Here is a 24,799-nt window from a genome sequence, read left to right as displayed (position 1 = left end):
GCTTTTGCCTGACCTGTGGTGGCGTAGTGGATAAAGCGTCAACCTGGAAACGCTAAGGTTGCCAGTTCAAAACCCTGGGCTTGCCTGGTCAAGGCACATATGGGGAGTTGATGCTTCCTGCTCCTCCCCTCTTCTCCCTCTCTCTCTCTCTCTCTCTCTCTCTCTAATGAATAAATAAAATTTAAAAAAATTAAAAAAAAAAGAAAGAAAGAAAACAAGTGGCTTTCTGAAGAAAGATGAGTCTAAAGTAGGAGAACAACCTCAATTTGTTCCCGCACACCAGCAGCAAACCTGAGACGCCCCTGTGAAATGAGGACTCCTTCTGGCTAGGACAGACAGACACCACACCCACCAGGAGCAGCAGCCATGGGCTACCACTGCTCCCAGTCTTGACGAGAGGAAGAGTCTGAAGGCTGGGCTCACAGAGAGGCCACAGCAACCCTCCACAGCTACTTATGAGCGCAGTCCGCAAGTCAGGTATTCCAGCCCCTATCTGTTCATCCTTAGTCCTCACAATCTCAACACAGAAAAGAAAAAGGCTGAAATTCTTGGGGAGAATTTCAGTAAGTATCTATGATGGTTAGAAACCAGTAATCTGGACTATCGAATGTGTTTAACGACTTCACACACAGTTTGCCTTATTGAAGCAATTTCTCCTGCAAGCTGATACAAATTACTAACTGTAAGAAGCAAGCACTTCAAAATTACTTAACCTACATTTAAAAAGGAGCTGGACCACATAACCATGTTAACATGTCAAGGAGTGTTAACATGTGATTGTTTTTTTTTGTTTTTTTTTTAATTTTTTATTTATTCATTTTAGAGAGGAGAGGGAGAGACAGAGAGAGAGAGAGAGAGAGAGAGAAGAGAGAGAGAGAGCGTGAGAGAAGAGAGAGAGAGAGAGAGAGAGAGAGAAGGGGGAGGAGCTGGAAGCATCAACTCCCATATGTGCCTTGACCAGGCAAGCCCAGGGTTTCGAACCGGCGACCTCAGCATTTCCAGGTTGACACTTTATCCACTGCGCCACCACAGGTCAGGCAACATGTGATTGTTTTAAAAAAGCAACTGCAGCCTGACTGGTGGTGGCACAGTGGATCAAGCATTGACCTGAAATGCTGAGGATGCTCAAAGCCCTGGGCTTGCCTGGTCAAGACACATATGGAAGTTGATGCTTCCTGCTCCTCCCCCCCTTCTCCCTCCCTCTCTCTCTCTCCCATCTTTAAAATGAATAAATAAAAATAATTTAAAACAGCAACTGCAGGAAACGTCTGATATCTTGCTTTCTGGCAATATCATCAGTTAGCACAAATAAACTCTTTCAAAATTACAAAAATAAATAAATAAGAAAAAAAAGCAATTGCACAGGACCATTTAAGAGTCTTAAAATATAATTTATTGCCCTGGCCGGTTGGCTCAGTGGTAGAGCGTCGGCCTGGCGTGCAGAAGTCCCGGGTTCGATTCCCAGCCAGGGCACACAGGAGAAGCGCCCATCTGCTTCTCCACCCCTCCCCCTCTCCTTCCTCTCTGTCTCTCCCCCTACCGCAGCCAAGGCTCCATTGGAGCAAAGATGGCCCGGGCGCTGGGGATGGCTCCTTGGCCTCTGCTCCAGGCGCTAGAGTGGCTCTGGTCACGACTGAGCGACGCCCCGGAGGGGCAGAGCGTAGCCCCCTGGTGGGCGTGCCGGGTCGATCCCAGTCGGGCGCATGCGGGAGTCTGTCTGTCTATCTCCGTTTCCAGCTTCGAAAAAAACAAAAACCAAAACAAAACAAAACAAAACAAAAAAATATATATATATATAATTTATTCTCCAAAGTTATACTGGTGAAATCTTCTTGCAACTTTAGGTAAATGGCCAATAAGCCTTTTTTTAAGGGGCCTTTTTAAAGGGGGCTGCAGAATGACAGGGTCTGCTCAGCCCCCACATGGTTTCCCTTAGAAATGCTCCTCTCAACTGTTTCTGAAAATCCTGAGTGGGGTGGCAAGAGGGACAGCCAAGAGAAGTGAGATTACCATCCAGACACATGTGGCTACTACACCTGGGGTGTGACCTCGCTCTGCAAAACAGGTCACCCTAACAAATGCATACAGCTGCTTCCCAAACCAGAGGCCAGTTGAACAACTTATTGCGAGAGCTAGACCTTCCCAGGGTCAATATTTTGGAGGCTGGTATGTAACACAGGACACTGCCCTCCCAGTATTAGGATGTCAGGAAAACCAATTTAGTTACTGGCATAAAATCAAAACCTAGGGAGGGCCTGGGTTTCAAATACTCTATGCCAGGCAGGAAAATCAGGTAGAACCATTGAGGTCAAAGAGGGGAACCTCCTTCTTCATAACTTTTAGATCATCAATGACCCAAAAAGAAAAAAGACCCACCACCTTGAGACTCAGACAATATTCACTCACATGTCAAACATTTAGTAAAATAAAAGTCTTGTCAATCAGGTCACTTGTCAATCAGGACTCCTTGAAAAACACCTGGGCATCTCTGTGACTATTAACAGCTATGACTTCACAACAGTGGTCCCCACACCTCAATAGCTGAGCAAGAAGCTACAATGTGGCTTCTTCTCAGTCAGCACCAGGCAGTGAACTATCCTTCACTTTGACCTCAACATGGTCTTCTACTCCCAGCTCTCCTCCACCCAACAATGTAGGCAATGACACTATTTCTCAGGGTGTGTTCTCCCAGAAGGCCCTCTTTCTTCCTAGTCTCACACTCAACTTGTCATCAATTCAGCTCTTGCCTAGGTTAGTATATTCCCCCTACATGAAAACTTTCAAATTACCTCCATTCCCAACTTGCACGCTTAAATTCACCAACCCTCAGAGCTAAGCCTGCTACTTACTCTTCAAGAGAATTTCAACACATCTGACTTCTCACTAGCCAACGCATGTGTTAACTCACTAGAAAAACGGTATTACTTTCTCCTTTTTAAATTTTTATTTATTGATTTTACCAAGAGAGGAAGGGAGAGACAGGAACATCGATCTGTCCCTATATGTGCACAAACTGGGGTGGAACTAGCAGCCTTTGTGCTTTGGGACGAGCTCTCTGGGCAGGGCCAGCATAACTTTCTTGCCTACACATGGTATTTAACATCCTGCTTCCTCCAACTTTCCTAAATTCAGATTTTCAGAATTAGAAGTTTATGAAGCAGATGACATGTAACATTGAACTCTGTCATAATACATGTCAAGAAATACCTTGTTACAACTCTTTGTCTCCAAAGTAAAATTGCTTTGCTTTGGAAGTCAAACAGAAGACCCCAGGCCACATACAGCTCAACCAAAAACCAGAAACAGCACCTGACCAGGCGGTGGCGCAGTGGATAGAGCATTGGACTGGGATGCGGAGGACCCAGGTTCGAGACCCTGAGGTCGCCAGCTTGAGCGCAGGCTAATCTGGCTTGAGCAAAGCTCACCAATTTGGACCCAAGGTCGCTGGCTTAAGCAAGGGGTTACTAGGTCTGCTGAAGGCCTGCAGTCAAGGCACATATGAGAAAGCAATCAATGAACAACGAAGGTGTCGCAACAAAAAACTGATGATTGATGCTTCTCATCTTTCTCCGTTCCTGTCTGTCTGTCCCCATCTGTCCCTCTCTCTGACTCTCTCTCTGTCTCTGTAAAAAAAAAAACAAAAAAAAAAACAAAAACCAGAAACAGCAACAAGAACAAATCTGAAAATACTCAAAAGAGACCTTCTTCAGTAGTTTATGAAGGGTCTGTCAATGTCCTAATCTGGAAAGCAAGCTTCTCCTGCCAAAAGGATCAAATATGTCATTTGAAAACAAACTCAAATTAAAAGCAATAAAATTGAATTAGCAGCTATCAGCCTAGGGGTTTACGGCTTTGGCACTCCTTCACACGCCCCTTTGCCAGCCAGCCAGCCAGGCATCTCCTTGCTATCCTTTAGCCTTAGAATCACTCTTTCCTGCCTAACCAGGCGGTGGCGCAGTGAATAGAGTGTTGGACTGGGATGTGAAGAACCCAGGTTCAATACCCCGAGGTCGCCAGCTTGAGCATGGGCTCATCTGGTTTGAGCAAAGCTCACCAGCTTGGACCCAAGGTCTCTGGCTCGAGCAAGGGGTTACTCAGTCTGCTGAAGGATCATGGTCAAGGCACTTATGAGAGGGCAGTCAATGAACAACTAAGGTGTCTCAACGAAAAACTAATTATCAATGTTTCTCATCTCCGTTTCTGTCTGTCCCTATCTATCCCTCTCTCTGTCTCTGTAAACATAAATAAAAATAAAAAGTGGCTAACATTAAATAAAATTACTTTAAAAAGAATCATTGTTTCCTGAAGAAGTACCTGCCACAACTACATTTAACAACAAAAAAAAAACATAAAGATGGTCACCTTCAGCACAAATAATTCAACAGCGAGGAAGTACACAACTGGTGACCTCACAGGTAAGCACATGGAGCAAAAGGCTGACATGGCTCTTAATTAAGCAAGGAAAATGGATGAGGTGACCAGAAAGGTTGAGGGAAAAGGTACATCTGAATGGGTTTTGAGCCTCTTTCCTAGCATATCTGTCCTACGCGTTCCAAAAAGTACAGCCGTCGCATGGCCCTAACGCAGCTGTGGGGTCCAGAAAAGGAAGCAAAGTGTGTGTTCGCTAGGAGCCTGAAGCACAAAGGAGGCTAAGGCCATCCTGAGGACCCAATGGCCTGGACTGGGCTGTGTGACTTACCCTCTACACTAGGGGCAACACACCTGAGTCCTGATGGCCTGGACTGGGCTGTGTGACTTACCCTCTACACTAGGGGCAACACACCTGAGTCCTTTTAAAAGCAGGGCAGTGACGGGGCCAGGCAGTTCAGTGGGAAGTCTGTTTCCATAGCTATGTGGGAATCAGGAAGGGTGGCAGCAGAGACCAGTAAGAAAGCTATTGCAAAGTCCTGGCATGAGGCAACACAGGGGCTTTGCTTTCGGGTGGCAGCTGGAAAACCAAAAGGGCTTGCTTGGTGACGGGACATGGGGGTCCACAGACAACTCAAGGCCAACTCCCAAAGTCTGGAGGCTTTATGACCTGGCTTCCCCGCTACAACCTGATGCTCAACCTCAAATCCAACATAGATGATCTAACACTAGTGCAAAGTGTCGTAACACACCAAATCCACTCATCTCCATTAGCCATTTCATCTTTCTTAAAATATTTACACCACTGGCCTTAAATACCTATTTCGGCCCATCAAGCCCAAAATTTCATAACATTGCTCAGACTGAGGCTGGTTGTATTTTCTTCCTAATCCATATTTGGATGTAATTACCCTGACATTTTCACATACCTCCAAAAATCAACTTGCCCCACCTGGGTCTGGCAAGCCTTCTCCTCCTCCTCAGGTGCAAAGGTTGGACCATCACAGCAATGCCATCACCTGCACATCTCCCAAGCTCCCAACTCAGTGCTTAGCACTTTACATAGGCTTTGTCTTCATACTCAATACCTTGCAAGGCAGGTTCTCCTTTTTGAGAATGAAGAAACTGAGGCACCAACAGCTTAAGCAATGTACCTGAAGTCACACAACAATTACATGGCAAAGTCTACATTCAAAGCTCAGGCCTGACCCTAAGCCTGAATGCTCAGTCACTGCGAAGTTTTCAATGGCCTCTTCAAACTAAACTGAATCCAAAAAAATTAAGGAGAAAAGTATATACTTTCTTCCCATATTTACTGTATCAATCTCTTATTTGTTTACAGATAATTAAAACCAGCAGCCTGAAAGAATGATGAAGGCTGATGCCTAACTTCCAATCTGCTCAAAACCTGACAGGCTCAAGTCAGATTATGTTTCTAGGTTTGGCCTAATTTCTTTCATATTTCTTCAGAGTTGATGATGACATTGTGATTTCGCAGTTCTTTTAGCAGCAACTCAAGTTAATGTGAGAAGAAAATCAATATTCTCACATTATTTGATTTGCCTTGTTATGATGCTACTTGAAAAGGAAACGATTTAGATATAATAAAATGCACAAGTTTGGTTTTTCTGGATGTATGTGTAAGAGAACTCACTTTCCACTCCCAAACCTGCTTTAGCAGAAAAGTAACTTGAAACTCTACCTAACCACACACAAGTTTGAAAGAAAAAGAAACCCATCACTGGTGTCCCCAAACAAAGACCATGGAAGGCTGTGGTCAATTCTTTCAGAAACTGCAGATGACTGACTCACTGATTTGCTCCCAGCTTGGCGTCCCTGATAGCAGTGGTCTGAGTGCTGTACAAAAGTCAAACAAAACTGTCTGTCCCCATTAGTCTCAGGGATTACACTCTGAAACAGACACTGCTCACAAGGGCAGAAGAAACACACCAGGGAACAAACATGAGGATATTTACATTTGTGTTAGTCAGTCTATTCAGCAGAAGCAAGGCCTTGGGAAAACTTCCTGTTGACAGAGCATAACACAGACCAGATTATCACCTCTCCAAAGTACTCACAAGGCAGAGCCCTGTACAAGCCATTCTTTCAGCCTCTCAGCCTGCACTGCCTCTGAGTTGGCCAATAAATAAACTACCAAGCACACTCATTCCTGGCCAGACCTAACAAGGCCACCACCTCCACAGCTCTATATGCCCCCCAACTTGAAAGGTGAGATTGGTGGCTTCAGGTCTTATAGGAATCGTGTGGTCCGACCCTAATGAAATGCTGTGTTCCCCATCTTTTTCCTCTCTGCCTTTCATCCTTCATAACTTTCCTAACTGCGGAGAAGACATTTTTAATGTAACAAACCTGAGTACTGTTATGCTGCAGCAGATATGCAAGGACCATGCAGAGTTCAGTTAAGAGCAAATGCAATCCCAATAAAGTGGAACAGGAGGAGAGCAAACTAACACTGACTTATTGATAGGAAAAAACAACCAACCAAACCAGTCTCCCAGACTTCTTGGAAATCACCCTGCCCAGGAGGGTCAGGCAGGATGCTCGTCAATAATAAAGCCTTCCCGCCTAACCAGGCGGTTGCACAGTGGATAGAGCGTTGGACTGGGATGCGGAGGACCAAGGTTCGAGACCCAGAGGTCGCCAGCTTGAGCGCGGGCTCATCTGGTTTGAGCAAAGCTCACCAGCTTGGACTCAAGGTTGCTGGCTTGAGCAGGGGTTACTCGGTGTGCTGTAGACCCATGGTCAAGGCACATATACGAAAGCAATCAATGAACAACTAAGGTGTCACAACAAAAAACTGATAATTGATGCTTCTTATCTCTCACCTTTCCTGTCTGTCCCCTATCTATCCCTCTTTCTGTATCTGTAAAACAAAATAAATAAATAAATAAATAAAGCCTTCCCTTCCTCAAGCAGATCAGACCCCTGAGATCCCAGCTGCTAATTATACTGGACACAAGGCAAAGGCAATACACAGGTGCAATGGAATCATAGTCTGGCATATGGAGTTTACCAGACTTAAAAAGAACTAAATCCCATCTTGCCGGCTTTTTAAGAGGACCCCTTCACTCTTCCTGATCCTAAACTACAATATAGGGTGAAGTAGGTTTACAGTTGGTCACATGGAAAATAATACAAGAACAAACTTTTGCAGACTCACAACTGTAAACCTACTTTTGCCCCACTCTGTATATAAACCTAGCACCACATTTTTGGAGTGGGAAGGCTAAGAAAGGCAGAAACAGACTGTCTAATACACAGGCAGCCTTTAAACCACACACCTGGGGGTGCTCACAGGGTGTCACTACCTTCTAGATGAATATAGGACAGAAGCCCACTCAAAAGAAACAAGTTTCTTACATTTAAGGAATCAGCATTAGTAACTGCAACTTCTGCCATACAATGTGAAGTTCTAGCACAGGGGTCCCCAAACTTTTTACATAGGGGGCCAGTTCACTGTCCCTCAGACCACTGGAGGGCCGGAATATAAAAAAAACCTATGAACAAATCCCTATGCACACTGCACACATCTTATTTTAAAGTAAAAAAAAAAGGGAATATATACAATATTTAAAATAAAGAACAAGTAAATTTAAATCAACAAACTGATCACTATTTCAATGGGAACTATGCTCCTCTCACTGACAACCAATGAAAGAGGTGCCCCTTCCGGAAGTGCGGTAGGGGCCAGATAAATGGCCTCAGGGGGCCCGCACGTGGGACCGTAGTTTGGGGACCCCTGTTCTAGCAAGTTTGCAGATGAATGATTTTAGGGAGTGACCTTTCCAATGCAAAACCTGGTATAAAAATAAAAGTCCATGAGAAAAGAATTGAGTCTCAAAAGCATGCACAAACTTCTGAAAATTCTTCCACCATTCTTCAACACTCTCTGGTCTTACAGAAAAGTCCTTGAAACTTATAGACATGAATGAACATTTCTCCAAAGATGGGGTTCTGCACCAGAAATAGACTCTTCAGTTATGTCCACATTTATTAATTCTCGCTAGTACACAAAAACACTTGAAAAGAGTTAAGGCAATGTAGGTGGAAAATCGATAGGCTAGCACTATTGGATTTTTGTCCTGACTGGGTAATACTCAAAAAAGAAACTGGAAAGCAACCCTTTTTGTTATGCAGCATCCAAAGAATATACAAAATTCTCTCAGTAATGTAATCCTTCAGCTAGTTGGTTGAATTACACTTGTTAAAAGCTCTGCAAAATGACTACCTTGCTGGGGCCAAGTGAAGTAGCCCTGTCCTTGGTGTGGACTCCACTTTCCTGCCCCCCATTACTGCCACTGTTAAGTACTACTGGGAAGTGCTTTCTGCGGGCATCTCCGCCACTTGGTGCTATGCAATCTGGCAAGCCAGTTTTTCAGTCAATATCCATTTATTGGCAGCACGTTCTTCACAGGGGAATACCAGTCATGGTTAAGTATTCCCACCAACCAGTGCACAGTGCCCCACACGTGTAGCCACCCCACAGACAAATGCATCTTTTCCAAGCTTCCTTAGCGCCTCCATTCATTTATGCAACTCAGTATCTCTTGCTAAAAGCAAAACAATAACAAAACATTCACTATCAGACTCATTCACGTGCCCCTTTTTGACTCCTGCCAGACTGATTCAAGGTATAAGGACACTATCTTTTAAAACAACTTTGCCTTTACCGTCTCAAGTATTTAGCTCCAAGAGAAATGAAACATGCTTTAACAATGACCAACTCTGCCTGAACTAAGTCAAAGACCCTTTCCCTTCCAGTGCCTTTACAAACCTTCCAAACGAGACCTTACATCTCAAAGTACAGTACCTAGGAAAACTGCTGCTATGGCAGAAAATTAAGTTACCTTGGGAGTTCGGTTGGATGCGGATGTCGGTAGCCATGTGTGGCGGGGCTTTTGCGTCGTTTAAATACACACCTGGCCGGATGCTGGCCGCACCGTAAACAGTCTGGGACCAAACTTCCCAAAAAACAGGTAACTTAGAAACCAAGAGCGCCTGGCTCACAACTCTGAGCCAGTCCAAAGGCTGAGAACATCTGCGTTGTTGGCAGGTGTTTCAAAATGAAGCCCGACACTGGCAAATGCTGTTTTAGGGCGATCTGGAGGACCGTCTCTAAGCTCGGTGGACTCTCCAGGGGAGCGCACGGAAGGAGCAGGTGCCGGCGAGCCCCGCGCCATGGAGATCGGGTTCCCGAGCTTACCGGCCAGAACCAGGCCAGACCGGCAGGCCCGAGAGACGCCCGACAAGGGGGACAGTCCCGGGAGCCCAGTTCCCTCCCCGGGGCGGCCGCCAGCAGAATGAAAACGTCTGCGTCCCTCCGCGGCCGGAGCGCCCTAATTTACAACTCCGAGCGCTTTGTGCCGGGAAGGCCGCCCGGGGTCCGGGGTTCCGGACAATGAGCGGGGCGGGGGGCCTCCGGGGCCCCTGCCCGCGGGCCCGGCATGACGGTGCAGCCTCGCCGGGCCGGGCCAGCCGCCCGCCCGGGCCTTCTTTAAAGATGGCGAGCCCCCCGCGTGGCTCCCGCGGCTCCCCCCGGTCACAATGGAAGGCGCCCCCGGCCCCGCCGCCGCCCGCGGGCCTCACCTTCCATCTCCATGTCCTCGGGCTCGCTCAGCTGCTGCTCGCCCGCTTTCTGCTGCTGCTGCTGCTGCTGGTGGTTCATGTCGGCCGCGGCCTGGGCCTCGCCTGCGGTCGGGGGCCCGGGCTGCGGGCCCGGCGGACCGGAGGCGGTGAGCCGGGGCGGCGGCGGCGGCGGCGGCGGCGGCGGGGCGGCCTCCTCCTCCTCCTCCCGCGCGTCGTCGGCGGCGGCCCCGGGGCGGCCCGCGGCGGGCGGCGGCGGCGGCAGAGAGACGCGCACGTACTTGCTCGCGATTCGCCCAATCTCGGCGCCGAGGCGGGCGGACGGCCGGCGGGCCGGGCCGGACGGCCTCGTCGTTTGCTGCGGGCGCCGCCGCCGCTGCCGCCGCGGGGCCCGCCTCCCGCCGCCGGGGCCGGGGCTGCGGGTCTGCGGGCCGGCCGGGGGCGGAGGGCGGCCGGGCGGGGGCCGCGGACTCAGCCCCGCCTCGGGCCGGACGCGGCGGGCAGGAGGCCTGGCCGGGCGCGGCGGGCCTGCGGGCCCTGGGGCCGGTGGGAGCGGCGGCGGCGCGGGCGGGCGACGGGCCGGCCGCGCTCGGGGCGCTGCGGCCTCCGCCTCCTCGGCGGCCTCGTCGTCGGGGCTCAGGCAGCGGACGCGGCGCCCGGCGGCTCGGCTCGGCTCGTTCTCAAAATGGCGGCGGCCTGAAATGTCACATCCGCATGGGGGGCTGAGAGCGAGCTAGCTTGCGAGGAGCGGACGAGCAAGCGGACGCCGGGCAAGGAGGGCGGAGCGGGAGGCGGAGCCGGGGGCGGAGCCGGGGAGCGGCCCGCCCGCCCGCCGCTGCCGCTTCCTCGGCCCTAGGCCCGCAGAGGCGCGCCCCCCTGGCAGCCCCGGCCCTCCTCGGCCTCCCGCCCACTCCCTGCCTACCGTGCCTGCTCCTGAGCCCCAACGTTCGTTGGGGCCCGAGGACGCTCCGATGCGGGCAACCCAGCCCAGCCCCTCAATCCTTAGGCGGGGAGTACCCCGAATCTATCCTATTCCGGGCATGTGATCACCTAGAAAGACCCAGTGGCGGTCCGGCTTAAGGGTCGAAAACCTGCCCCGAGCCCGTGCGACCTTGGGCAAGTGGCTGATATTTCCCGTACAGTGCGTAGAGCGTGCGGGAGGCAGGGACAGAGCAAGGGGTCAACGCCTACTAGCAGTTAGCTCCCTTAAACCGATCTGTGATCTATATTCACCCAATGCCGAACGCGAGAGAACTTATTTTCTCACTATAACCCAAACCAGAAAAGTTTATTTCCTCAAAACCAGCCCAAATGGCTTTTTTTCGTTTGGCATTAGTTTATTCCCTTCCTATCTGCCCTATCTGGCCACGACTCACTCAGAACCTCTCTCATTCCTGGAGATAACTCAGCGAGTATCTTCCGTGCTATCTCCTCCGATCCGTGAGGGACTGGTGATTTAGTGACTTTTCCATGGTAACCAAGACAGTGTGAGTGGTTAAGAGAATGCAGAAAAGGGTATACATCTCTACACACTTGTACGTCTAAGTGACCATCTCACTTTAGGATGTAATTTTACACTAAAAAAGGACAGGAAATCGTCATTCCTGTTCCACTTGACACCTGTTTCCTTTCCCTGCATTTTTCTCCAGTTTGTTTACAGTCCATATCCCCACCCACAAAAGATGTTTGGGATGCTCTGGGATCCCAAATGCCTGAGACACAGCCAGTATACTTGGTTTATATTTGTGGAATGAATGTAGGGGCTAGAATGTGACCGGATCCCCCCAAGCATTTCATACACTTGAAGGTTACCCACCAGTGAAATTCCAGCTGGAGGAAAGAAACCACCAGCAAAGGAAGTAGTTACTTCACGGGGATTCCCCCTGGATTCTGTAGAGGTGCTGTTATTCACACAGATTTTCACAAATGCTAATAAACACTTCTCACATGCAAAAGAATCCTTCTCTCCAGCTCTCGAGACACTTGGGGGAGGGCAGAAAGGACTCGTGGCAGAGGAAGAGGCCGCAGGGAGAACACAGGCCTGCTGAGTTCTATACTGGCCCACCAGATCCTCATCACAGGGTTCAAACCAACCAGGGACTTAAAGGAAGTAAAAAGGATACCTTGCATGATAGATAATTACCTGTTGTATACCCATACAAAGAAATACTATTTGGCAATAAGAAAGAATGAGGTACTGACAGGCTACAACTACATGAGCCTTGAAAACGCTTTGCTGAGTGAGTGCAAGAAGCCAGAAGCAAAATACTAGGCAGTGTATGAATCCAATCACAGAAAGAGTTCAGAGCAGGTAAATCAATCTATAGAGACAGAAGGCAGACTAGGGGGGACTGGATAGTTAAGGTTTGGTATAGGATTTCTTCTGGAGGTGATGAAAATTCCCTAAAATTTGATTCTGGTAATGGTTGCACAACTCCGTGAATGTATTAAAAACTATTGAACTGTACACTTTAAATGGGAGAATTGTACGGTATTTGAATTATATCACAACAAAATTAAGTTGTTTCTTTTTTAAGGGTATCTTGAGAAGGAAGACAATAAGAACAGAGTGGAGGCTATGCATAGTCCAGACAAGAGATGGAGGTGGACTGGACCAGGGTGGCGGAGATGGAGGTAAGAGGACAGGTTTTGGTATGTCGAATCGGCTGCCGTTACAGACAGACTGGAGTTGGATAGGAGGAAAAGAGAAGAATCCAGTATCTCTCTCAGATTTTTTACTTGAGCATAGGGTTCATTTCTATGCCAGTACAGCTACTAGAAAAGCAATACAGGTGCCCTTTCAGGCCTACCAAGAAGGCCCAGATTCAGTTATGCCAGAGGGCAGGGCTAGCCTGTTTTCTTCCCCTGGTGGAATTATATCTGCATTAGCCATAAAGCCTTTTTTGCACGCAGAAAGGGTGTGTGTTGAAAACGCCACAGAAGATGTGAATCAGCTGAGTAATACAAGCTTCCCGAGAGGCTGAATGCCAGGATGCCTCAAAGGACCTGGACAATTCCAAACGGGAAGACTGACGGCACCATTTCTCATCATTGCCAATTTTTTATCATTTCATACCCCCTACCCTGGTTCAGAAACCAGGGACCTAAGGACGGGAGGGAAAACCGGGAAGACAGGAGCAGCAGGAACAGCTGACTTATCATTAGGTAGAGTCAGTCAAGTGCAGGGAGGGGCTACCCTATCATTACTCAGAGCAAAACATATTTTGCTGCTCCGGGACCATGCCATGACTTGGCATAAACAGAGGGTTGGTTTTTCTTCTTGAGAACCAAAATATTTATCTACCTGGAAGCTATGTTGGTCAGGGTCTGAAATAATTTAATTGAAGTGTCAGAGAAGAAATGGGAATTAGCAGGTGTTATGTTTTTGTTTTTGTTTTCTGGATATTTAAATTCTAGATAATCCAGCCTGACTTGTGGTGGCGCAGTGGATAAAGCGTCAACCTGGAAATGCTGACCGCCGGTTCGAAACCCTGGGCTTGCCTGGTCAAGGCACATATGGGAGTTGATGCTTCCAGCTCCTCCCCCCTTCTCTCTCTCTGTCTCTCCTCTCTCTGTCTCTCCCTCTCCTCGCTAAAATGAATAAATAAAAAATTTAAAAAAAAAATTCTAGATAATCCATACCTGGAAAAATGATCTAAACCCCCAACCACAAGGTTAGAGAGAAAGACAGGCTTAGAAGAGATAAGGCATTTGCCAAGGTCATGCAGCTGGAAGCAGTTTGGGAGAGGAAGAGGCTTCAGTATTCAGAACCAGACGATCCATCCAGGCGGGGGCTCTGCAAATTTGAACTTGAGAAGTTGACTCTTTTCAGATTTAACTTTCCTATTAGGGAAACGGGGAGGAAAATTTCTACCTAAAGGGACTATTGTGGAAATCATAGGAACTGCTACAACTTTATTGAAACACTCACAATCCAGGAGTTCTGAAATGGCTATTGTAAGAGCAAGGGCAGAATGAGATGAGACCCCAGCGCCCATTCCTGACCCACTGTGCTTCCCCTCAGAGTTGTTCCTGCTCTCCCTCTGGGGGAGAACGCCTGTGCCTGTCTCGTCCCTGTCCCCCTCTCTCCCCCCAGGCACTTTGCCTTTACCCTCCTCTCTCCTAAGCTTCAAGGGCCTTCTTTTGCCTCTGGAACTTGTTTCCTGAGCTCCTTTCTTCTACTGCTCACTTCTTCTACCTCTGTGACTTTCAAAATACACTTTCTTTTATAGTTTGGAAAGAAAAACAACACAAAACTTAATAGGTCAAGTACCTATGTGCCAGGGACTGGGCTAACCAATGTTGGATGAATGGCAAAAATGAGACAGGGTAGCTAATTACACAAAGTCATTTCACCAGCATTCTTCTCCCCTGTGAGACAGCAAAATGTTAGTGCAAGCTTTTCACTAGAACAACTAACTACTCATGGTTAGCCAGGTGTGCGTGCAGATGCTGGGTTGTTGTTTATTTTAAAAAAAAGAAAGAAAAAAAAAGCCTGATCTGTGGTGGCGCAGTGGATAAAGCGTCGACCTGGAATGCTGAGGTCACCGGTTCAAAACCCTGGGCTTGCCTGGTCAGGGCACACATGGGAGTTGATGCTTCCTGCTCCTCCCTTCTCTCTCTCTCTCTCTCCCATCTAAAATGAATAAATAAAGTCTTAAAAAAATTTTTTTTAAAAGTTTATAATGCTTGACCTGTGGTGGCACAGTGGATAGAGTGTCAACCTGGAATACTGAGGTCCCAGGTTCCAAATCCCAGGCTGGGCCAGTAAAAGCACATAAGAGAAGCTGTTGCTTCCTGTTCCTCACCTCTCTCTCTCTCTCTCTCCTCTCTCTAAAATCAATAAGTAAAATATTTTATTTATTTATTTTTAGATTCTATTTATTCATTTTAGAGAGAGGAGAGAGAGAGAGAGAGAGAAAGCAGGAGGAGCAGGAAGCATCAACTCCCATATGTGCCTTGACCAGGCAAGCCCAGGGCTTCAAACCGGTGACCTCAGCGTTCCAGGTCGACGCTCTATTCACTGCGCCACCACGGCTCAGGCTATATAAGTAAAATATTTAAAAACAAAAAGCCCTAGCCCCATAGCTCAGTTGGTTAGTATTGTACAGATAAACGCCAAGGTTGTGGGTTAGATCCCTAGTCAGGGTACATGCAAGAAATCAACCAATGAGTGCATAAATAAGTGGAAAAACTTATTTGTGTTTATCAATGTTTCTCTCTCTCTAAAATCAATCAATAAATAAAAATTTTAAATAAAAAAAACTCACAAAAGATGCTTTGGTAGTATGACTAGATTGACTGAAATTTTAAAAACAGCCTGACTGGTGGTGGAGTAGTGGATAGAGTATGGACCTGGGACTCTGAGATCCCAGGTGTGAAATCCTGAGCTCGCCGGCTTGAGCATGGGCTCATCGACATGATCCCATGGTCGCTGGCTTGAGGCCAGATGTCACTGGCTTGAAACCAAGGTCACTGGCTTGAGCAAGGGGTCACTGGCTCAGCTGGAGTCCCCCCCTCACCCCCCCTCCACTCAAGGCATGTATGAGAAGCAATCAATGAACAACTAAGTACCTCAACTATGAGTTGATACTTCTCATCTCTCTCCGTTCCTGTCTCTGAATGTCCCTATCCATTTCACACAAAAAAATAAGAAATTTTGAAACAACGTTGCAATAATGAGAGGCTTTGAGAACTTGAGTAACCAACAGTGCCTTCTTTTCCTCCTTTCCCTTTTCTTTCTTTCTTTTTTTTTTTTTTTTTTTTTTGGCTTTTTAGGAAAATTAGTCAGGCTATTAACCACTCCTCACTTCTCTTGGTCAAACTAACAGTGGGGTCTTTCAATTAAAAAAAAAAAAGAAAATTGAATTGCCCAGTTAAATAGAGCTGATGGTAAGCCAGGAACTTTTTAAAGCACTTTGCATATTAACTTATTTAACTCTCACAACTACCTTATGAAGCAAGTGCTATTATCCCGCTTTTATGGATGAGGTCACTGAGGCACACTCTACAAGTTAAATGACTAGCTCAAGTTCACACAAATAGTGAAAAAGCAACCCAAATTTGAACCCGTGCAGTCTGGCTCTATATACCTACACAGAACATTAATGAGACTTTATTATACTCACTTTACACCCTAAATGTGAAATGATCCTCCCCCACTAAAAGCACGAATCAGGAATCCCATGATTTAACAATTGTCTTTACACAATTTTCTTATCCACCGTAGCTGGAAAACAGATATAGGCCATCCTCCCAGCAGAATTGCTCTAGAATCATGCAAAATCTTTAGAAACTATCCTTTGCTTAAAGACATCCACTCTATTTTTAATTGGCCAATATTAGCCTAGTAGTTTGCCACATCACATATGTTCTTTTTTAAAAGATTCTCTTACTGGCCTGACCAGGCAGTGGCGCAGTGGATAGAGCGTCGGACTGGGATGCGGAAGACCTAGGTTCGAGACCCGGAGTCGCCAGCTTGAGCATGGGCTCATCTGGTTTGAGCAAAAAAAATTCACCAGCTTGGACCCAAGGTCGCTGGCTCAAGCAAGGGGTTACTCGGTCTGCTGAAGGCCCATTGTCAAGGCACATATGAGAAAGCAATCAATGAACAACTAAGGTGTCACAATGCTCAACGAAAAACTAATGACTGATGCTTCTCATTTTTCCATTCCTGTCTGTCTGTCCCTGTCTATCCCTCACTCTGACTCTCTCTCTGTCTCTGTAAAAAAAATAAATAAATAAAAAAAAAAAATTAAAAATGAAAAAATAAAATTGCTTAAAAAAAACAAACATCACTTAAAAAAAAAAAAAAGATTCTCTTACTGATTGATTTTGGAGGGGAGGGGGAGACAGAGAGAGAGACATTGATTTGCTGTTCCACCCATTCATGCCTTCATCAGTTGATGCTTTTATGTTCCCTGACAGGATCGAACCCACAACCTTGGCATCTCGGGACAACACTCTAACCAACTGAGCTACATGGCCAGGGCACATACATTCTTGACAGAATTCTATCGGCAGGAATTGTAAACCAAATAAAAAAGAAGTAACTACTCAAAAGGCAGGCAACATGCTTTCTGTGGGAATTTTACTTAATCCTCCTAACCAGTAATAGCAACAATTAACTCCTAATGTTTGTTGAGTGCTTCCTGTCCCAGGCATGTTCCAAAGGCTTTACGTTAACTCATTCATTTAATCCTCTCAACAACCCTGTGAAATAAACTGTTGTGAACCTCCTTGATAGGTGAGGAAAACAGGCACGGGAAAGGAAGGAGCTCAAGGTCTCAGAGGTGAGAATTGCAAGGTGTTTCTTGGTTATTTACCCAACAAAATCGACAATAGTCTCAAACTAAAATTTGTAACACAAATGTTTATAGGAGCACTATTCACAATCGCCAAAAGGTGGAAACAACACAAATGACCACAGGAGGATGAAGGTATAAAAAAATGTGATCTACGCCCTGGCTGGTTAGCTCAGATTTAGGGCAGTGGTTTTCAAACTTTTTACACTTGGGGACCAGAAACCCAGCAGGCCGGAAACTGAAACAGGCAATGAATAAAGTTTTATCTTACCACATATAACAGTGCAAAGTGGTACAAGCTGGTGCTTGATTTCTGAACTCTACTTGTATGATGCATTAAATACTACATAGTTTGAATGCTTTTTATTAATTGCACATGCTTTGTAAATGCTCTGCTTGGTGCAAAAGGTTGTTTAAGCCTGACCAGGCGGTAGTACAGTGGATAGAGCATCGGACTGGGATGCTGAGGACCCAGGTTCGAGACCCCGAGGTTGCCAGCTTGAGCGCGGGCACACCTGGTTTGAGCAAAAGCTCACCAGCTTGGACCCAAGGTCACTGGTTCGAGCAAGGAGTTACTCGGTCTGCTGAAGGCCCGCGGTCAAGGCACATATTAGAAAGCAATCAATGAACAACCAAGGTGTTGCAACGAAAAACTGATGATTGATGCTTCTCATCTCTCTCCGTTCCTGTCTGTCCCTATCTATCCCTCTCTCTCTCTCTGTCAAAAATAAAAATAAATAAATAAATAAATAACAGGATAGTTATCTCTTTCACGCAGCTGCACGAAATTTCTGGTGGACCAGCAGCAGTCTGAGGATCAGCAATTGAAAACTACTGGGTTAGAGCATCATTCTGAAATGCTAATGTGGTTGGTTCGATCACTGGTCAGGGTACTATGGGAAGCAACCAATGGGTGCACAACTAAGTGGAACAAATGAATGCTTCTCTCTCTCTCTCATATAAAATTTTTTGGCCCTGGCTGGTTGGCTCAGTGGTAGAGCGTCAGCCTGGCGTGCAGGAGTCCTGGGTTCGATTCCCGGCCAGAGCACACAGGAGAAGCACCCATCTGCTTCTCCACCCCTCCCCCTCTCCTTCCTCTCTGTCTCTCTCTTTCCCTCCCGCAGCGAGGCTCCATTGGAGCAAAGATGGCCCGGGCGCTGGGGATGGCTCCTTGGCCTCTGCCCCAGGTGCTAGAGTGGCTCTGGTCGCAACAGAGCGACGCCCCAGAGGGGCAGAGCATCGCCCCCTGGTGGGCAGATCGTCGCCCCCTGGTGGGTGTGCCGGGTGGATCCCGGTCGGACGCATGCAGGAGTCTGTCTGACTGTCTCTCCTGTTTCCAACTTCAGAAAAAAAAAAAAATTTAAGGTGGTATATCCATACAGTGGAATATTATTCAGCTATTAAAAAGAAGTTTTGACACATGCTACAACACAGAGGAACCTAGAAAACATTCTGGTAAATGAAAGAAGCCAGACACAAAAGGCCACATATTATTGTATGATTCCATTTATACGAAACATCCAGAAAAAGAAAATCATAAGAGACAAAATGGACTAGTGGTTGCCAGGCGATGGGGATTGGGATGGGGGTGGGGAGTGTCTGCTTAATGGATATGGGATTCCTTTTGTAGGTGATGAACATGTTCTGGAAATAGATATTGATGATGGTTGTATATCATGGTTAATGTTCATAATGTCGTTAATATTAAATTTTATAATATACATACTTCAAAAAAAAAAAAAGGTAAAGATTTGAACCAGGGCAGTCTCTCATTCCATAGCATATGCTTCTATACCGTGTTTTACATTCTGGTAGAAAGTATTATTATTCTCATTTTACAGAAGAGGAAACCTAGGAACCAGTAGAAAATGGCAGAAATGGGATTCAAGCTTAGCTCTGCCCCCCATAGCAGAAGTCAAGGCACCCTCTGCTGTTTGTCTGATTCAATGAGCCAGTTTCCTTTCAACAACCCTAAAAATAATATGCTGATCTGGAAAATTAAAATATTTTCAAAGATTTAAAAATGAGAGTTGAAAATATCTATGTGTTAACGGTAAAATTCATTGAACCTCACAAAAATTCATTCATTCATTCATTCATTCAAATATTGGTGGAATACCTCTTCTGGCCCAATGTTGAGTCTAGATTGGAGGTCGCTCTACCAGGAGAAAGGAGACTATGACACAGTATGGCGAGGTGGTCCCCTTTCTCATGAGACCATGCATGGCTCATGCTTCCAGCTGGAAATGCCTTTCTCGGAACCTCCTCTCATCTCTTAGGATACCCAAGTACAGGACACAGCTATGTTTCTGGGCTCTGCATGTCCATCAAGTAGCAGGTCTTTCCTTCCATAGCTCTTGCTCAAGAAATACTGTTTTACCTAATCAATGCGTACATAAGCTGGCAACAGTTCTAGGCAGATTTTTTTGCAACAGTTCAGTGACTGTTGCAAGCAGCAACTGGATTTTATCTGCCAGACGGGAACTCTGGGAATTTAAATTAATTAAAATAATGGCATCTGATACCAGGGCTGATAAGGAAACAGTATCAGTCTCAGGTTCTAAGGGCCTCAAACAAGGTTGAGAACACCAAGATCCCCTTTGTGTTAAAGAACATCAGACACCCACAATAGCTGTTTATTTAGCACTTACTATGTGCCAGGCAACTCAGTGAGTGTTTTCCATGTTATTTGTTATTTTCTTAAATAACCTGTAATCTCCAAAGACTTAAATCAGGAAAACAGTGTCCCATGTTAATAACTGTTACACTTCTTTAGAAAGTAATTTTTTTGTTCACAAATAATCTCTGCTCCACCCCACCATGTCTAGCAAAGTAAAACATAAAGGAAGTTTGTTTGTTTTTAAATGTTCTAGAATTATTTTATTTATTCATTTTAGAGAGGAGAGAGAAAGGGAGAGAGAGAGAGAGAGAGAGAGAGAGGAGCAGGAAGCATCAACTCCCATATGTGCCTTGACCAGGCAAGCTCAGGGTTTCGAACCAGCGACCTCATCATTTCCAGGTCCACACTTTATCCACTGTGCCACCACAGGTCAGGCAGAAGTTTTTGTCAATAATGCAAGTATCCCCATTTTGACAGATCCTTTCGAATTTCTAAAACAATATCAACAATGTTTTTAAGTGGCACCGAACAACCTGTGTTAGGATTTGGTGTTACTTAGGTAGTTTTTTCTTACAATAAGAAAAATTGAGCCTGACCAGACGGTGGCACAGTGGATAGAGCATTGGACTGAGATGCCAAGGACCCAGGTTTGAGACTCCGAGTTGCCAGCTTGAGCGCGAGCTCATCTGGCTTAAGCAAAAAAAAAAAAAAAAAAAAAAAAATGCTCACCAGCTTAGACCCAAAGTCGCTGGCTCGAGCAAGGGGTTACTCAGTCTGCTGAAAGCCTGCGGTCAAGACACATATGAGAAATCAATCAATGAACAACTAAGGTGTCACAACAAAAAACTGATGATTAATGCTTCTCAACTCTTTCCATTCCTGTCTGTCTGTCCCTATCTATCTCTCTCTCTGTCCCTGTAAAAAGAAAAAAAAGAAAAAGAAAAATTGAGCCCTTAAAAAGAGTGATCTTGTGACCAGGCGGTGGCGCAGTGGATAGAGTGTTGGACAGGGATGTGGAGGACCCAGGTTAGAGACCCTGAGGTTGCCAGCTTGAGTGCGGGCTCATCTGGTTTGAGCAATGCTCACCAGCTTGGACCCAAGGTCGCTGGCTCGAGGAAGGGGTTACTCGGTCTGCTGTAGCCCCACGGTCAAGGCACATATAAGAAAGCAATCAATGAACAACTAAGGTGTCGCATAGAAAAACTGATGATTGATGCTTCTCAACTCTCTCCATTACTGTCTGTCCTTCTCTCTGACTCTCTCTCTGTCTCTGAAAAAAAAAAAAAAGAGTGACCTTGTTAGTTAAGTCCTAGTTTTCCCACTTCGTTTTTTAAATATTTTATTAGGAGTTAATTCCACCATTGACTTGAAGTAACTTACAAAGAAAACAAAAGGTGACAGTGGTAAAATACGACTTAAGAAAACAGAACTAAGCCCTGGCCGGTTGGCTCCGCGGTAGAACGTCGGCCTGGTGTGCGGGGGACCCGGGTTCGATTCCCAGCCAGGGCACATAGGAGAAGCGCCCATTTGCTTCTCCACCCCCACCCCTCCTTCCTCTCTGTCTCTCTCTTCCCCTCCCGCAGCCAAGGCTCCATTGGAGCAAAGATGGCCCCGGCACTGGGGATGGCTCCTTGGCCTCTGCCCCAGGCGCTAGAGTGGCTCTGGTCTCGGCAGAGTGACGCCCCGGAGGGGCAGAGCATCACCCCCTGGTGGGCAGAGCGGTAGCCCCTGGTGGGCGTGCCGGGTGGATCCCGGTAGGGCGCATGCGGGAGTCTGTCTGACTGTCTCTCCCCGTTTCCAGCTTCAGAAAAATACAAAAAAAAAAAAAAAAAAAAAAAAAAAAGGATAAAGCTGCTATGAACATCATGTATAAGGGTTTGTGTGGATATACATTTTCATTTCTCTTGCATAAATACTTAAGAGGTGAAATTATTAAGTTGTATTAAAAAAACATATTTTTATAACTCTATTCAAGGCAGTGAGTGAGGATGGGAAGTGAGTTGGGCTTTTCCTCTGTCACCATAAATTCCGACATTACCTGGCTTGTTTTATTTCACCTTTACATAACAGCTCTGCTATTAAAGTATTCCCAGTTTAACATTGTTAATATTATTTTATACAGTAGCTCACCCACAGGGACACATGAGCCCAAATGTGATCTGAGACAGTTTGGCTCCCAAACCACACTTTTAACCACAATACTATGCACAAGAAACTGTGAACAGTTGTTTCTTCTGAGGAATGGAAACAGGAATTAGGAGTATCGTGTCTACTTTTCACTTCACACTTTTCTCTTCCACAGGAATCAGCAAACTTAAGCCTGCGGGCCACATCGGCATGTGCCATTTTTTAAAAATACAGTTTTATTGGGACACAACATTCATTCACTGATGCACCGTCTATGGCTTCTTCCACCCCAAAGGCAGAGCTGAATTGCTACAACTGAGACCAGAAACTGTATGGCCCACAAAATAAAAAATAATTGCTATCTGGCCATTTATGGCAAGTTTGTTGACTCCTGCTGTCGTGTATTAAAGCACAGCTACAGGGAACCTCAGAGATGACAAGACCCAGACCCCAGGAGGAGAGCAGATGGATTGGTAGTCAAGAATTCAGGAGGCCCTTGCCTGACCAGGCAGTGGTGCAGTGGATAGAGCGTCAGACTGGGATGCAGAAGGACCCAGATTCGAAACCCCAAGGTCTCCAGCTTGAGCGCATGCTCATCTGGTTTGAGCAAAGCTCACCAGCTTGGACCCAAGGTCGCTGGCTCGAGCAAGGGGTTACTCGTTCTGCTGAAGGCCCACGGTCAAGGCACATATGAGAAAGCAATCAATGAACAACTAAGGTCTCTCAAGGAAAAACTAATGATTGATGCTTCTCATCTTTCTCCGTTCCTATCTGTCTATCCCTATCTATCCCTCTCTTGGACTCTCTGTCTCTGTAGAAAAAAAAAAAAAAAGAATTCAGGAGGCCCTTATTTGAGATCACCTCCCTATTACCATTTTTCTTGGTTGCCTTGTTGGGTACAGTGGGCTCCCCCGGTTCTGCCAGAACTGGTACCATTGCTAACTTCCTTCATCCCTTTCCCGGCCCTCCCCCCAGTCACTTTGCTGGTTTCTACCACCAACTCTCTCCATCATCCCACAATGGACAAAGCTCTGACCGTGGACTCTAAAATGTCTCAGTTACAACAGCTCACCTGTGATGGGTACTTAATATGTGCCAAGCCCTGCACTGAATGCTTTCTATGAACTTATTTATTTATTTATAGTTTTTTGTTTGTTTGTTTTTTAATTTTAGAGACTGGAGAGAGAAAGAGAAATGGGTGGGGGGAGGAGCAGGAAGCATCAACTTACAGTAATTGTTTCTCTCATGTACCTTGACCAGGCAAGCCCGGGGTTTCTAACCTGCGACCTCAGTATTCTAGGTCAATGTTTCATCTACTGTGCCACCACAGGTCAGCACTGATTCATTTAATTATTTTTATTTATTTATTCATTTTAGAGGGGAGAGAGAGAAAGAGAGAGAAGGGGGGAGGAGCAGGAAGCTTCAACTCCCATATGTGCCTTGACTGGCAAGCCCAGGGTTTTGAACCAGCGACCTCAGCATTCCAGGTTGACGCTTTATCCACTGCGCCACCACAGGTCAATCAGCACTAATTCATTTATTTATTTATTTATTTATTTTATTTTATTTTTTTTGCATTTTTCTGAAGCTGGAAACAGGGAGAGATAGTCAGACAGACTCCCGCATACGCCCGACCGGGATCCACCCGGCACGCCCTCCAGGGGCGATGCTCTGCCCACCAGGGGGCGATGCTCTGCCCATCCTGGGCGTCGCCATGTTGCGACCAGAGCCATTCTAGCGCCTGAGGCAGAGGCCAAGGAGCCATCCCCAGCGCTCGGGCCATCTTTGCTCCAATGGAGCCTTGGCTGCGGGAGGGGAAGAGAGAGACAGAGAGGAAGGCGCGGCAGAGGGGTGGAGAAGCAAATGGGCGCTTCTCCTGTGTGCCCTGGCCGGGAATCGAACCCGGGTCCTCCTCACGCTAGGCCAGCACTAATTCATTTAAATGTCACAGCAGGCCCTAGCTGTGGAGTTCAATTCATTAGAGCGTTGTCCCCAAACACCAAGGTTGTGGGTTTGATCCCCAGTGAGGGTACATACAAGAATCAACCAATGAGTGTGCATGGATAAGCAGTACAATACATTGATGTTTGGTCCTGGCTGGTTGACTCAGCAGTAGAGCGTCGATCGGTGTGTGGAAGTTCCAGGTTCAATTCTCGGTCAGGGCACACAGGAGAAACAACCATCTCCACCCCTGCCTATGATTGGAGAGCTATTATTACCCCATTTGACAGACGAGGCCAAGGCAGCAGGATATTAACTGGCACAAAAAATAGGTCCAGGCCTGACCTGTGGTGGCGCAGTGGATAAAGCGTCGACCTGGAAATGCTGAGGTCACCGGTTCGAAACCCTGGGCTTGCCTGGTCAAAGCACATATGGGAGTTGATGCTTCCAGCTCCTCCCCCTTCTCTCTCTCTGTCTCTCTCCTCTCTAAAAATGAATAAATAAATTAATTAATTAATTTAAAAAAATAGGTCCAGAAAACGCCTAGGCTTCACCCTGGAAACAACTTAAAAAGTCCATTGAGGCCCTGGCTGGTTGGCTCAGCGGTAGAGCGTCGGCCTGGCGTGCGGGGGACCCGGGTTCGATTCCCGGCCAGGGCACACAGGAGAAGCGCCCATTTGCTTCTCCACCCCCTCCCCCTCTCTGTCTCTCTCTTCCCCTCCCGCAGCCGGGGCTCCATTGGAGCGGAGATGGCCCGGGCACTGGGGATGGCTCCTTGGCCTCTGCCCCAGGCGCTGGAGTGGCTCTGGTCCCGGCAGAGCGACGCCCGGGAGGG

The 24,799-nt window shown here is 46.7% G+C and overlaps 1 protein-coding gene across 1 annotated transcript in view; it reads right to left on the bottom strand.

Moving 5' to 3' along the window:
* The window catches only part of USP7 (ubiquitin specific peptidase 7), a 68,597-nt gene extending 57,897 nt beyond the window's left edge, over positions 1 to 10,700 (bottom strand). Inside the window, exon 1 of the mRNA XM_066274909.1 lies at positions 9,976 to 10,700. Within this exon, the coding sequence (XP_066131006.1) occupies positions 9,976 to 10,054 (79 nt within the window). The 5' untranslated portion in view covers positions 10,055 to 10,700. The remainder of the gene's footprint in view (positions 1 to 9,975) is intronic.
* Positions 10,701 to 24,799: the final 14,099 nt, after the last annotated feature.

This window comes from Saccopteryx bilineata, chromosome 4 (assembly GCF_036850765.1).
Source record: "Saccopteryx bilineata isolate mSacBil1 chromosome 4, mSacBil1_pri_phased_curated, whole genome shotgun sequence".
NCBI lineage: Eukaryota > Metazoa > Chordata > Mammalia > Chiroptera > Emballonuridae > Saccopteryx > Saccopteryx bilineata.
This window is presented reverse-complemented; position numbering and strand designations above follow the sequence as displayed.